Below are 13,933 nucleotides of genomic sequence, written 5' to 3'. Positions count from 1 at the left end.
GCTGGAGGCAGCGAAAGCTGAGCGTTAGCGATATGAGGTATGGTAGTGCAACAGGCACGAGAGGCAGCCCACCAATTTTTTTGGGGGGGAGGGGGGGGGGGGGGGGGGGGGCGGCACACGGGGAGATTGGCGGAGTCAGGCGATAGACCTGAGCCAACTCCCCGTGCTTACCGGAAGAAGCGCAGTACTGGTCAGGCACCGTGTTATGCGGTTAAGCTCAAGGCGTCGCCAGTACGCGCTCATAGACCAGTGCGCTATAGGCCAGCCCCCCGCAAGTGCCATGCGAGAGTGGGCATCCAGCCAGGGCGTATTGTGCCGGCCCAGCGTGTTTGGTCTCCGGTACCCTGTTTCGGCCCAGGGTATCCTGTGCCGGCTCTGCGTGCTGTGTCTCCGGGGCACTGGGAGGGTGCAGTGCGTCCTATGCCTGCTCTCCGCCCATGCCGGGCGAATGTGGGTACTGAGCCAAAGGGAGAGGTGCGAGTGGTATGCACCAGATCTCCAGTCCTCGCCCACAGCCCGGTTCAACCTGTGCCTGCACTCTGGAGGGTCCGGGCTAAAGTGGTCATCCAGCCTGGAGGAGTGGTGCCAAGGCTGCGCACCAGAGCTCCAGTGCTCCCCCACAGCCTGGTCCATCCGGTGCCTCCTCCACGCTCAAGTCTCCTGTAGGTCTCCCCAGCCTGGTGGGTCCTGTGGCAGCCCCACGCACCAGGCTGTCTTTACGTCTCCTCCCTCCAGGTTCTCCCGTCTGTCCAGAGCTGCCAGAGCCGCCCGTCTGTCCGAGCTGCCAGAGCCGCCCGTCTGTCCGGAGCTGCCGGAGACGCCCGTCTGTCCGGAGCTGCCGGAGACGCCCGTCTGTCAGGAGCTGTCGGAGCCGTCCGTCAGTCAGGAGCTGCCGGAGACGCCCGTCTGTCAGGAGCTGCCGGAGACGCCCGTCTGTCAGGAGCTGCCGGAGCCGCCCGTCTGTCAGGAGCTGCAGGAGCCGCCCGCCAGTCAGGAGCTGTCGGAGCCGCCCGTCAGTCAGGAGCTGCCGGAGCCGCCCGTCAGTCAGGAGCTGCAGGAGTTGCCCTTCACTAAGGCGCTGCCGGAGTCTCCCACCTGTCCGGCACTGCCGGAATCTCCCGTCTATTCGGGGCCAGCTGCCGGAGCCGCCCGTAAGTCAGGAGCTGCTGGAGCCGCCCGTAAGTCAGGAGCTACCGGAACCGCCCGTCAGTCAGGAGCTGCCGGAGCCGCCCGTAAGTCAGGAGCTGCCGGAGCCGACCGTAAGTCAGGAGCTACCGGAACCGCCCGTAAGTCAGGAGCTGTAAGAGCCGCCCGTCAGTCAGGAGATGCCGGAGCCGCCCGTCAGTCAGGAGCCGCCGGAGTGCCGCCGGAGTCTCCCGCCTGTCCGGCGCTGCCGGAGTCTCCCGCCTGTCCGGCGCTGCCAGAGTCTCGCGTCTATTCGTGGCCCGCAGCAAGGGTCCCCAGTCCGAGGTCGGCGGCGAGGGTCACCGCTCCAAAGGCGCCACTTAAGTGGGCTAAGACTATGGTGGAGTGGGGTCCACGTCCCGCGCCAGAGCCGCCACCGCGGACAGATGCCCACCCAGACCCTCCCCTGTGGGTTTAGGTTTTGCGGCCGGAGTCCGCACCTTTCTGGGGTGGGGTACTGTCACGTCCTGACCTTAGTTTATTTTTTATGTCTCTATTTTAGTTTGGTCAGGGCGTGAGTTGGGGTGGGCATTCTATGTTTTTGTTCTATGTTTTGTTTTTCTGCTTTTGGCCTGCTACGGTTCCCAATCAGAGGCAGCTGTCAATCGTTGTCTCTGATTGAGAACCATATTTAGGCAGCCTGTGTTCCCACTATGATTTGTGGGTAGTTGTTTTCTGTCTCTGTGTCTGCACCAGACAGAACTGTTTCGTTTTCGTTCGTTCTCTTGTTATTTTGTATTTCAGTTTAAATAAATATTAACATGGAAAGGTAGCACGCTGCATATTGGTCCGATCCTTCCTACTCCTCCTCAGAAGAGGAGGAAACCCGTTACAAGCAGCCAGCAGTCATTAAGGCAATACAAATTCCCTTTGCCCCCATATCTATATGCAGGAGGGATAGCAAATCAACATCTGCACAGTGTGTGTTGTTTAACCTTACTTGACTTAACTAGGTGATATGTATTTTAAAGGTTACTTGATTTAACTAGGTTATGATATGTATTTTTAAAGGGTTATACTGAAGCAATGTTATCTTTCACTTTATGTGCTCACTGCTCAGTATGCCTGTCCATAATATTTGGATAATAAAGTACAACAGTTCCCACCAGATGATTCAATTTCATGGTAGCTTATGAGCATGTTGAATGGGCAAATCATATCAAATTATGTCACGTGCCGAATACAATAGGTGTAGTAGACCTTACAGACTGAAATGCTTACTCACAAGCCCTTAACCAACAATGCAGTTTAAAAAAATGTTTAAAGTCAAAATAGATAAGTACATTTAAAAAAAATAAAGTAACATATAATTAAAGAGCAGCAATAAAATAACAATAGCGAGGCTATATACAGGGGGTGCTGGTATAGAGTCAATGTGCGGGGACACCGGTTAGTCGAGGTAATTGAGGTAATATGTACATGTAGGTAGAGTTAAAATGACTATGCATAGATAATAAACATAGAGTAGCAGCAGTGTACAAGAGGTGGTGGGGGCAATGCAAATAGTCTGGGTAGCCATTTGATTAGCTGTTCAGGAGTCTTATGGCTTGGTGGTAGAAGCTGTTATCTGTTAAGAAGCCTTTTGAACCTAGACTTGGCGTTCCGGTATCGCTTGCTGTGTGGTAGCACCAGGCGGTTCTGGCTACGGAGAGCGTGACCACACAGTCATCCGGAACAGCTGATGCTCTCATGCATGTTTCAGTGTTACTTGCCTCGAAGCAAGCATAGAAGTAAATTAGCTTGTCTGGTAGGCTTGTGTCACTGGGAAGCTCGCGGCTGTGCTTCCCTTTGTAGTCTGTAATAGTTTGCAAGCCCTTCCACATCCGACGAGCGTCTAAGCTGGTGTAGTAGGATTCAATCCTGTATTGACACTTTGCCTGTTTGCACATTTTCGTCTGAGGGCATAGCGGAATTTCTTATAAGCTTACGAGTTAGAGTTCCACTCCTTGAAAGCGGCAGCTCTACCCTTTAGCTCAATACGGATGTTGCCTGTAATCCATGGCTTCTGTTTGGGGTATGTACATACAGTCACTATGGGGACAACGTCATTGATGCACTTATTAATGAAGCCAGTGACTGATGTGGTGTACTTCTCAATGCCATCAGAAGAATCCCAGAACATATTCCAGTCTGTGCAAGCAAAATAGTCCTGTAGTTTAGCATCTGCTTCATCTGACCACTTTTGTATTGACCGAGTCACTGGTGCTTCCTGCTTTAGTTTTTGCTTGTAAGCAGGAGGATATAATTATGGTTAGATTTGCCAAATGGAGGGCGTAGGAGAGCTTTGTACACGTCTCTGTGTGTGGAGTAAAGGTGGTCAAGAGTTTTTTTCTCTCTGGTTGCACATTTAACATGCTGGTAGAAAGTAGGTAAAACTGATTACATTTTCCCTGCATTAAGGTCCCCAGCCACCAGGAGCGCCACCTCTGGATGAGCATTTTCCTGTTTGCTTATGGCCGTATAAAGCTCATTGAGTGCGGTCCTAGTGCCAGCATCGGTTTGTGGTGGTAAACAGACAGCTACGAAGAATGTAGATGAAACATTTATTGGCAAATAGTGTGGTCTACAGCTTATCATGAGATACTCTACCTCAGGTGAGCAAAACCTTGAGACTTCCTTAGATTTTGTGCAACAGCTGTAGTTTATAAATTTACACAGACTGTCACCCCTTGTCTTACCGGAGACAGCTGTTCTATCCTGACGAAAAAGTGTGAAACCAGCAGCTGTATGTTATTCAGGTCATCGTTCTGCCACAACTCAGTGAAATAGATATTACAGTTTTAATGTCCCGTTGGTAGGATTTGCGTGCTCGTAGTTGATCTATTTTATTATCCAATGATTGTACGTTGGTTAATAGAACCGATGGTAAAGGCAGATTACCCACTCGCCGCCGGATCCTTACAAGGTACCCAGACCTACATCCCCGACATTTCCGTCTCTTTCTCTTGCGAATGACGGGGATGAGGGCCTTGTCGGATGTCCAAAGTAAATCATTTGCATCCGACTCGTTAAAGAAAAAATCTTCTTCCAGTAATGGGGTGAGTAATCACTGTCCTGATATCTAGAAGCTCTTTTCGGTCATAAACATTATGTACAAAATAAGTTACAAATAACCTTTTTAAAAACACACACAATAGCGCAAATGGATAAGGGACCGTAAAACGGCAGCCATCTCCTCCTCCGGTGCCATGTATGCATGTGGGCACTGGAATGGATCCAACCTAGACATTTTTATTTAGAAATAATCGTGCTACGTTTGCTTCAGTTGCATTCCATTAATGAGAGGAAAGAAACGCAAAACTGGCACCTGTCATTATTTCCCGCACTTACTGATCACAATGATTTGTTTATGCTCTTTTCGGTTATACTATTTGTCCCTCCTCTCTTATTTAAAGATGGAGTCCAGACAGGATTCTTTAGGATACCTTCTGAATGGACCTTCGTTTTTCTAAACTGCCACCTTTATTTTTTCATTAAATTGAGTTTATGACGGAGGCCTGATGTTCTTTATTCTAGATGTGAAGATATTACAACATCATGTCTAGGTGATACAAGGCTACACCAATGACAGTGCATTCAGAAAGTATTCAGACCCCTTGACGTTTCACACATTTTGCTACGTTACAACCTCATTCTAAAATGGATTAAATACATATTTCCCTCATTAGTCTACACACAATACCCCGTAATGGCAAATCAAAAACAGGTAATTAGAAATGTTTTCAAATGTATTAAAAATACAAAACAGAAATACTTTACACCTTGCATAAGTGTCCAGACCCTTTGCTAAGATACTCAAAATTGAGTTTAGGTGCATCTTGTTTCCATTGATCATCATTGAGATGTTTCTACAACTTGGAGTCCACATGTGGTAAATTCAATTGATTGGACATGATTTGGAAAGGCACACACCTGTCTATGTAAGGTCACAGTTGACAGTGCATGTCAGAGCAAAAACCAAGCCTTGATGTTGAAAAAATTGTCCGTAGATCTCAGAGACAGGATTGTGCCTCGGCACAGATCTGTGGAAGGGTACCAAATATTAGCATTGAAGGTCCCAAAGAACATTCTTAATTGGAAGAAGTTTGGAACCACCAAGACTCTTCCTAGAGCTGGCCACCCGCTAAACTGAGCAATCGGGGAGAAGGGCCTTGGTCAGACCTTGACCAAGAACCCAATGGAGTTCTTGGTTACTCTGTGGAGATGGGAGAACCTTCCAGAAGGACAACCATCTCTGCAGTGGCCAGATGGAAGCCACTCCTTAGTAGTTTGCTTGTAGTTTGCTAAAAAGCACCTAAAGAACTCTCAGACAATGAGAAACAAGATTTTCTGGTCTGATAAAACCAAGATTTAAATCTTTGGCCTGAACGCCAAGCTTCACCTCTGGAAGAAACCTGGCACCATCCCTCTGGTGAAGCATGGTGGTGGCAGCATCATGCTGTGGGGATGTTTTTCAGCGACAGGGACTGGGATGCTCGTCAGGTTCGAGGGAAAGATGAACGGAGCCAAGAACAGAGAGATCCTTGATGAAAATCTGCACCAGAGCATTCAGGCCCTCAGACTCGGGTGATCCTTCCAACAGAACAACAACCCTAAGCACACAATGCAGGAGTGGCTTTGTGACAAGCCTCTGAATGTCCTTGAGTGGCCCAGTCTGGACTTGAACACGATCGAACATCTCTGGAGAGACTTAAAAATAGCTGTGCAGCTATGCTCCCCATCCAACCTGACAGATCTTGAGAGGATCTGCAGAGAAGAATTGGAGAAACTCCCCAAATACTTATGTATTTTTTTTCTGTAACCTGTTTTTGCTTTGTCATTGTGGGGCATTGTGTGTACATTGATGAGGGGGGAAAAACAGTTTCATCCATTTTAGAATAAGGCTGTAACAGAACAAAATGTGGAAAGGACAAGGGGTCTGAATACTTTCCGAATGCACTGTAAGAAGGGCTACACTGATCACTTATGCTTGGCTACAAAATGTATAGGTGTCCCCATCGGCCTAATACTTAAATTGAGGAAATGTGAATATAATAATTATTTTAGCGATGCACGGTCGACGTCCCTCCTAATATAAAGTCCCCCCCACCCTGCTGATGTGAGCTGCTTTAGAGCACACTTGCATTAATACGTGTTTACGGATGAGACAGGGATTTATTTATTTTATTGAACCTTTATTTAACTAGGCAAGTCAGTTTAGAACAAATTCTTATTTACAATGACGGCTACCCAGGCCAAACCCTAACCCAGACGACGCTGGGCCAATTGTGCGTCGCCCTATGGGATTCCCTGCTTTCAAATCTGTTGCCTAAATGGGTTTCATTAAATAGGCCTAGGCACTATATTTTTTGTATTGCACATTTAATTAAACTGACGCATATATACGCTAGCATACGAGTGGTGGATTAACAGGCCAGCCTAAGAATTAACTCCTGATTTACACATTTCTGTCTTCACTGTTTCCCTCTTGCGCAATTCATGCATCTCCTCTGGCATCTCCACTGGCCTCTCTCTCTCTCCATCCTCTCTTTATTCCTCTTATAGCTCTTGATCAGTTGCCTAGCCCAATGCGTGTTCCAGAAATGGCAATTTTTGTCAATAAAAATATATATACAATTGGGGAAAAAGCACCTTGCTCTTGTTTGCTGGATATAAAATAGGCTACAGTGTTCACACAGTGAACTGGCAGGGACGTTTGAATGGCGAGAGCTTTCTTGGTGTGATGTGATCACATGTGGTAAAAATGCAATAAAGAAGCTCATCTTGTATGGCAGAAGGAGATTATTTGTTCAAAAATCTAATAAGTAATCTAATAAAGGATCTGCTGAGATTTGTGTCTGGTTTTCCTTATATGCCTATGGTATGCCTGTGGTATACAGTGTGTGTTAATTTATATGCCTTATATGACATACACAATTGAAAACATGCTTGTGGCCATTTACTACAAAGATACAGTATATAATATTATGAGAAACATTTATGTTTTGACAATGTAACCTCTACAAAAGAAATGGTTTCCTTTATAGGTTTTACATTGTTTTTTACAAGTCAACATATAAAACAACATGACAATTATTAGGGATGGGACTCGCTAGTATCGTGTCAAGGAAACAAAACACAAAGCGGATTTTTACTTCTATAGGAAAACAGTCCTAATGTTGGAAACAAACGTCATTATGTTGTCATCCAGAGTCACAGTTACTTATTTTCCAAGCTAAAGCACACAACATACAGCAGGTTTTTAAAGGACCAAAGAGTTTGGTCTAGAGGGCTGCATTCCTGTAGTACTGAGAGATTAAATGCATTGTTTTGGTTATATAATAACTAACTGACCAACATTTACTTGAATTCTATTTATTTAGTTCTGTGTTTTTTGTAAGCCAAACATGCCGTTTCTCTAGAGAGAAATCAAATCATTCACCAGATGAAAATGAAGTCAAGATCTATTTTGGGACGCTGGGCTGAAGGGAGTTGTAATTTTCATTAAGCAAATATTCAACCTAGTTCAGTGCAGAAACGTGGTAATAAACTACAATGACCATATTCTATTGCGCCTGTTCTTTTCCGGCTGGGACACAGATGGATAGACGTTTAGCCTGCTATGTTAGGTTAGATACACACAGACTGCATACGATTCCACATAAGAGAGGAAGGTACACAACACAACGATGAGAAGAGGGATAGAGAGTTTATGAAAGAATGCCTTCTCTACTTTGAAAAACGAGAAAAAAAACATTTCAGACAGCGCTGCAGTATACTTAGGCAGGCTAGTCTAGATAAATAGGATGTACAGTATGTGGAGAACCGAAATAACATTATATGGTTGTCTGGCTGGCTGTTACTGCCTAAACAGAGATGAGATGATGACTTGGAGGAATAAAAAATTATAAAGTCGTCATATAAAACTAAATAGTGGAATATATTTTATTATTTAATAGTACTTTCCTATTTTTCTATGTGAACCTTAGAGAGAAAATTTCGTATTTTCAATGTTTTGGCATTGCATTTAAAAAGCTCTAATCATTTTAAGGTCATTATTTCATAATGAGTTTAATGGTTTTTTTTTAAAGAATTGAAACCGAAAACCGTGATTATGTTTTAAATAGTCTAAACCGAAACCGTACCCATGTCAAAAAGCACTTTTCATGCTATGGTGGAGAGTGGGGGTCAGAACGGCACTTTTGGGCAGAAAATATTTTTGTGATCCTTCAGATTATCTGCTTTGTATGCGTTAGCCTACCTATTGTATTCAGAGCACACCTTTGTCACATTATTCACACACACTCATTACACTGCCTAGAAATAAATATTGATCACCTATATTTGTTTCCGTCTGAAAATCATCTCACTCTCTAGCTGAAAATGTTTGTAGTCCAGACCTACTCTCTATTATGAAGCTACATATATATTTTTTTTATTTGAGGCTTATTTATTATTATTTTCAAGTGCTTTGAGATTCTTTCTGTACTGAAAAGCACTATAGAAGCTGAATAGATTATAATTATTGTTGTTATGAGACTGAGAAAGTGTTGCCGTTTTAAAGCTAATTTCCATTAATGGTTTATGACATGTTCATATGCTATCTGGGGGTTGGGGTTTCACAAAACTCATGGGGGTGTGTGCTAAGTCTGGAGTCTGGATTGGACCATATGCACAGCAAGGCAATTATATACCATAACAAATTAATTTTCCTGAGTTTTCTTATTTCGTCCGTCAATGTCATAATAGGGCATTTACAAGTCATTTCATCTGTCAAGTGTCCCACAGTATTTCCGATAGCAAGGTATATAGTATATGATGCATTTAGCTGCTTCTATTGCAATATAGGCTGCACTTATTGCAAGTCTAAGAAATTGGATCTAAGCAAACTTTCAGAAAGCCTATCAAAATTAAATGCAAACAATGTCAGAATTGGAGGGGAAAAAACAGAGACTATACTAAAAACCCTAGTATCAATCAATATTGATACATTTCACATTTAACAAACTTATGTGCAACATATAATTAGAATAAACATACCTGTCACTCCATACATGAGGATCCAAGCGACATAAGCTTGCATGATATTTAACTGTAACAGCAAACACGAGAAAAAATAAGTTTTAGTTTTCTTGCAAGCCCCCAATGCGTAAAAACGGTAGACCAAGAACTGCAGTTACCATGATGGGCTAGGCTACTTGGTAGTTGAGAAATAATGTCAATCAAGATGAGGTTGGCAAGCAAGCTAAGTGGCGTGTCTTGTGCCAGCAGGAGAGAAAACGATTCGCAACTGCTCCAGAGAATCAATTGCCATCAACTGAAGCGCTGAAATCTCCACTGCTACTCTAGGACGAGTGCGAACCGTTGTCATCGACAGAGGAAGAGGGAACAGGGGAGAGCGAGAGAGAGAGAGACATACATAAATATATATATATATATATATATATACATATACAGAGAGAGAGAGAGAGTGCGTGTGAGACAGAGAGGAAGATTACAGGCTGTGGCCATACTGTAGTTTGTGTCTGCAGGTAAAACGATGAAAACAGTTTCCATAAATGCATTTTTACCACAGCAATGAAGATGTTTGATGCAAAAAAAAAGTTCCTTACTAAGGGTAGACTCAGCGATATGATGTAGGTGCACAAAGTAAACAGCATAGTGGGTCAATTTCCACAATAACTAAGAGCGTTGAAACATGAGAATGAACTTCTTAGCTGTTTTGGTCGATTACCTACCATGCTCTAACCAAAAACGTGGCTATTTTTGTCTTAGCTGGAAAGCTGTTTGCTGACAGATGAAAACATAATTGCAGATTTACAAAATATTTGCACCAGGTGGTGCCTGGTTTTTACAGCAGGGGTTAAAAGCCACAAACTGTTTTAATTTACACTTGTCTACAATGCCTTCTTATTTTCCCTATTTGTTCTTCCTCCTGTGTTATATGGTAGAGAGAAAAACAGTATAGAACAGGTGCAAACTTTTTCCCTGGCCATAAGTTTAATATTTCAAACCATTGTGTAGAAAATGCTGATAAGACAATAATACTGAAATAGCTTCAGGTCGGACACAATTCATTTAGAACCAAACAATTATTTGATTAACATCAGAAACAGTGCTGAGCTATGGTTTTCAATTATGCCATTTCTCACACTTCACACTCTGACATTGATAAGCTTGCTCCAGTTCATTTCTGTATTTTTTTAAATTCAGTCAACCACTTGTTGAGTGGCATTGATGGTGCACGGAAAACTGACGCAGCAATGTCCTGTAGCGAATATGGGAGGAGGGGGGGTAGACCAACTGGGCCTTAAACTCAGATCCGGTCCAACCCCTTAGAAATGGCACCAGGAGGTCCGGACCTCTTGATAAGGTTGCTAGGGGGTGTTAAAGGTAGATACAGTACAGTAGGCCTACATTTGCACACAAGGATATACATTACACCGTAGATTAACTCAGAAAATAAACTCAGCAAAAAAAGAAAAGTCCCTTTTTCAGGGACCTGTCTTTCAAAGATAATTCGTAAAAATCCAAATAACTTCACAGATCTTCATTGTAAAGGGTTTAAACACTGTTTCCCATGCTTGTTCAATGAACCATAAACAATTAAAGAGCATGCACCTGTGGAACGGTCGTTAAGACACTAACAGCTTACAGACGGTAGACAATTAAGGTCACAGTTGTGAAAACTTAGAACACTAAAGAGACCTTTCTACTGACTCTGAAAAAACACCAAATGAAAGATGTCCATGGTCCCTTGCTCATCTGCATGAATGTGCCTTAGGCATGCTGCAAGGAGGCATGAGGACTGCAGGACTCCAGGGCAATAAATTGCAATGTCCATACTGTGAGACGCCTAAGACAGTGCTACAGGGAGACAGGACGGACAGCTGATCATCCTCGCAATGGCAGACCACGTGTAACAACACCTGCACAGGATCGGTACATCCGAACATCACACCTGCGGGACAGGTACAGGATGGCAACAACAACTGCCTGAGTTACACCATGAACGCACAATCCCTCCATCAGTGCTCAGACTGTCCACAATAGGCTTAGAGAGGCTGGACTGAGGGCTTGTAGGCCTGTTGTAAGGAAGGTCCTTACCAGACAACACCGGCAACAACGTCGCCTGTGGGCACAAACCCACCGTTGCTGGACCGGACAGGACTGGCAAAAAGTGATCTTCACTGATGAGTTACAGTTTTGTCTCACCAGGGGTGAGGGTCAGATTCACGTTTATCATCGAAGGAATGAGCGTTACAATGAGGCCTGTACTCTGGAGCGGGATCGATTTGGAGGTGGAGTCATGGTCTGGGGCGGTGTGTCACAGCATCATCGGACTGAGCTTGTTGTCATTGCAGGCAATCTCAGACACCCCCCTCTCTCATGTGGCACCCTTCCTGCAGGCTCATCCTGACATTACCCTCCAGCATGACAGTGCTACCAGCCAAACTGGTCATTCTGTGCGTGATTTCCTGTAAGACAGGAATGTCAGTGTTCTGCCATGGCCAGCGAAGAGCCCGGATCTCAATCCCATTGAGCACGTCTGGGACCTGTTGGATCGGAGGGTGAGGGCTAGGGCCATTCCCACCAGAAATGTCTGGGAACTTGCAGGTGCCTTGGTGGAAGAGTGAGGTAACATCTCACAGCAAGAACAGGCAAATCTGGCAAATATTTACACATGTTAAGTTTGCTGAAAATAAATGCAGCTGACAGTGAGAGTATGTTTCTTTTCTTGATGTGTTCATGTAGAACAAGAGTTAGAAATATACGTGGACAGCACCTTCAATCTTCAAAACAGAAGCTGCTGAACATTGGAGCAAAACTAGATATATCTGTTTTTGTCTTCACTGACAGTGCTAGCCTAGAGCGTGGGAGGCTGACGTGCGATTGAATGAAGGCTACTTACTCCCCTTCCTCCTTATTTGTATTCTCAACAAAGCTTCAGTCCATCACTCCAATACATCAAACCTGTACTGTATTGACAACTAAAGGACTGCTTGTTACCAAGTCATGAGAGCAGAGTCGATTAGCCGTATAGAGTGGCACAATAACGTTCTAATGCTGAATTGTAAAATGTGTTGTTTGGATTCTGGATGCTGATTGGTTGATAGCAGGGAGCTATAGCCCCGCAATCCCCACATTATACGGGTAATGCCTGTTAATAGCTCCATTAGATTTATCAATGCGCATCCACTGTCCCACAGCCCAGTCAGTCAATTTATAAACTTAACCTTCCCAGGAAAAAAGCGCCTCGATAAATTTTCCCCATGCAACTAGGCTAACATTTGGTTTACAACAGTCGGGGTTTGTCTAAACTCTAAACCTTGCTGTCAGCCTCTCCAAACTGTGAAACAATGTTGCATTTTTTTTTTTACATCACCACCATAGCATGCATATATAACTTGATGAGACTGACAGCTTCTCTGAGCCAGCAAAATTATTTTATCAGGATCATTATAATGGTCATCGTTAGTTACTGCAGCCACAAAGTCATAAACCCCGCCCATATCTACAATCTCTCCTTATTATTTCAACCCTAACCCTATCCCTAACCCTAACCTCAACCACACTGCTAACCTTATGCTTAATCCTAAATTTAATTAAGACCATAAAGCAACATTTACTTTTCATTAATTTTTACAATATAGACAATTTTGACTTCCTGGCTGTGGGAACTAGGAGAAGTCCAAAATAAATGGCAATAGAAACAAAGGTAAAACAAATTAAAGTGCACATACACTCTTAAAAAAATAAGTTGCTATCTAGAACCTAAAATATTTATTTGTCTGGCCTCATAAGATAACAATTTGAAGAACCCTCTTCCACCTGGAACCAAAAAGGGTTCTACCTGGAACCAAAAAGGGTTTTCCGATGGGGACATCCAAAGAACCCGTTTGGAAGCCTTATTTATAAGAGTGTTGGCAACCATTTTATATAAGTGATCATGCCAGAGAAGCCGATGATTGAAGGATATATTCGTCAAGGGCCAGCAAACCATGCCAATATATCCTCCAAACACCGGCTTTGTGGACATTATCACTTTTATACAACAGATTATCAACATATTCAAATAATGATTTACATATTTTCATTACAAACTTTCATTCATTCATGATATTTCATCCTTCCACAAGATTTAGTCAAAGTAGCTGCATTTTGTTTAAGCGTTTGTTTAAGCGTTTTTTTAAGCGTTTTTTTTTTGTGTGAAACTTATTTGAATACATCCATAACAATGAGCTCACGACAGGGGAGTTAGCCAACAACACAGCTAACACAATCACTTTAAACTGATGCTGGAAATACTTGTTTTCTATTGATAGTTCTTTGTATATATATCCATACAAAATATGCTGATTCATGATTTCGACTGGCTGAGAAAAGCTGCCTGTGTCTCTGTCTCATCCCGATACGTTCATCACTATGGAACATCTGGAGATTGAATTTGATTATGTAAACAATGTTGCAAAAGTCGTAGAGACAGACAGCAAGGTTTATGTTTTTATTTAGGGGTAGATCAGATAGATTGTAGATTCTATCAATGTAATTGTCTGCATCATTTCCAATCCCCCATATAGTTTTGTAAATATATATATATATATATACATATATACACATATACTACATGAAAACTAAATGTTAGTGTCACGCCCTGACCTTAGAGAGCCTTTTTTATTCTATATTTGGTTAGGGCAGGGTGTGACTTGGGTGAGCAAATCTATGTTTCTACTTCTTTGTTGGCCTAGTATGTTTCCCAATAGGAGGC

The 13,933-nt window shown here is 43.4% G+C and overlaps 1 protein-coding gene across 1 annotated transcript in view; it reads right to left on the bottom strand.

Moving 5' to 3' along the window:
• LOC139390777 (relaxin receptor 1-like) overlaps nt 1-9,276 on the bottom strand; it is a 119,054-nt gene extending 109,778 nt beyond the window's left edge. The window contains exon 1 of the mRNA XM_071138140.1: nt 9,205-9,276. Within this exon, the coding sequence (XP_070994241.1) occupies nt 9,205-9,247 (43 nt within the window). The 5' untranslated portion in view covers nt 9,248-9,276. The remainder of the gene's footprint in view (nt 1-9,204) is intronic.
• Nucleotides 9,277-13,933: the final 4,657 nt, after the last annotated feature.

This window comes from Oncorhynchus clarkii, chromosome 31 (genome assembly GCF_045791955.1).
Source record: "Oncorhynchus clarkii lewisi isolate Uvic-CL-2024 chromosome 31, UVic_Ocla_1.0, whole genome shotgun sequence".
NCBI classification, from domain to species: domain Eukaryota; kingdom Metazoa; phylum Chordata; class Actinopteri; order Salmoniformes; family Salmonidae; genus Oncorhynchus; species Oncorhynchus clarkii.
This window is presented reverse-complemented; position numbering and strand designations above follow the sequence as displayed.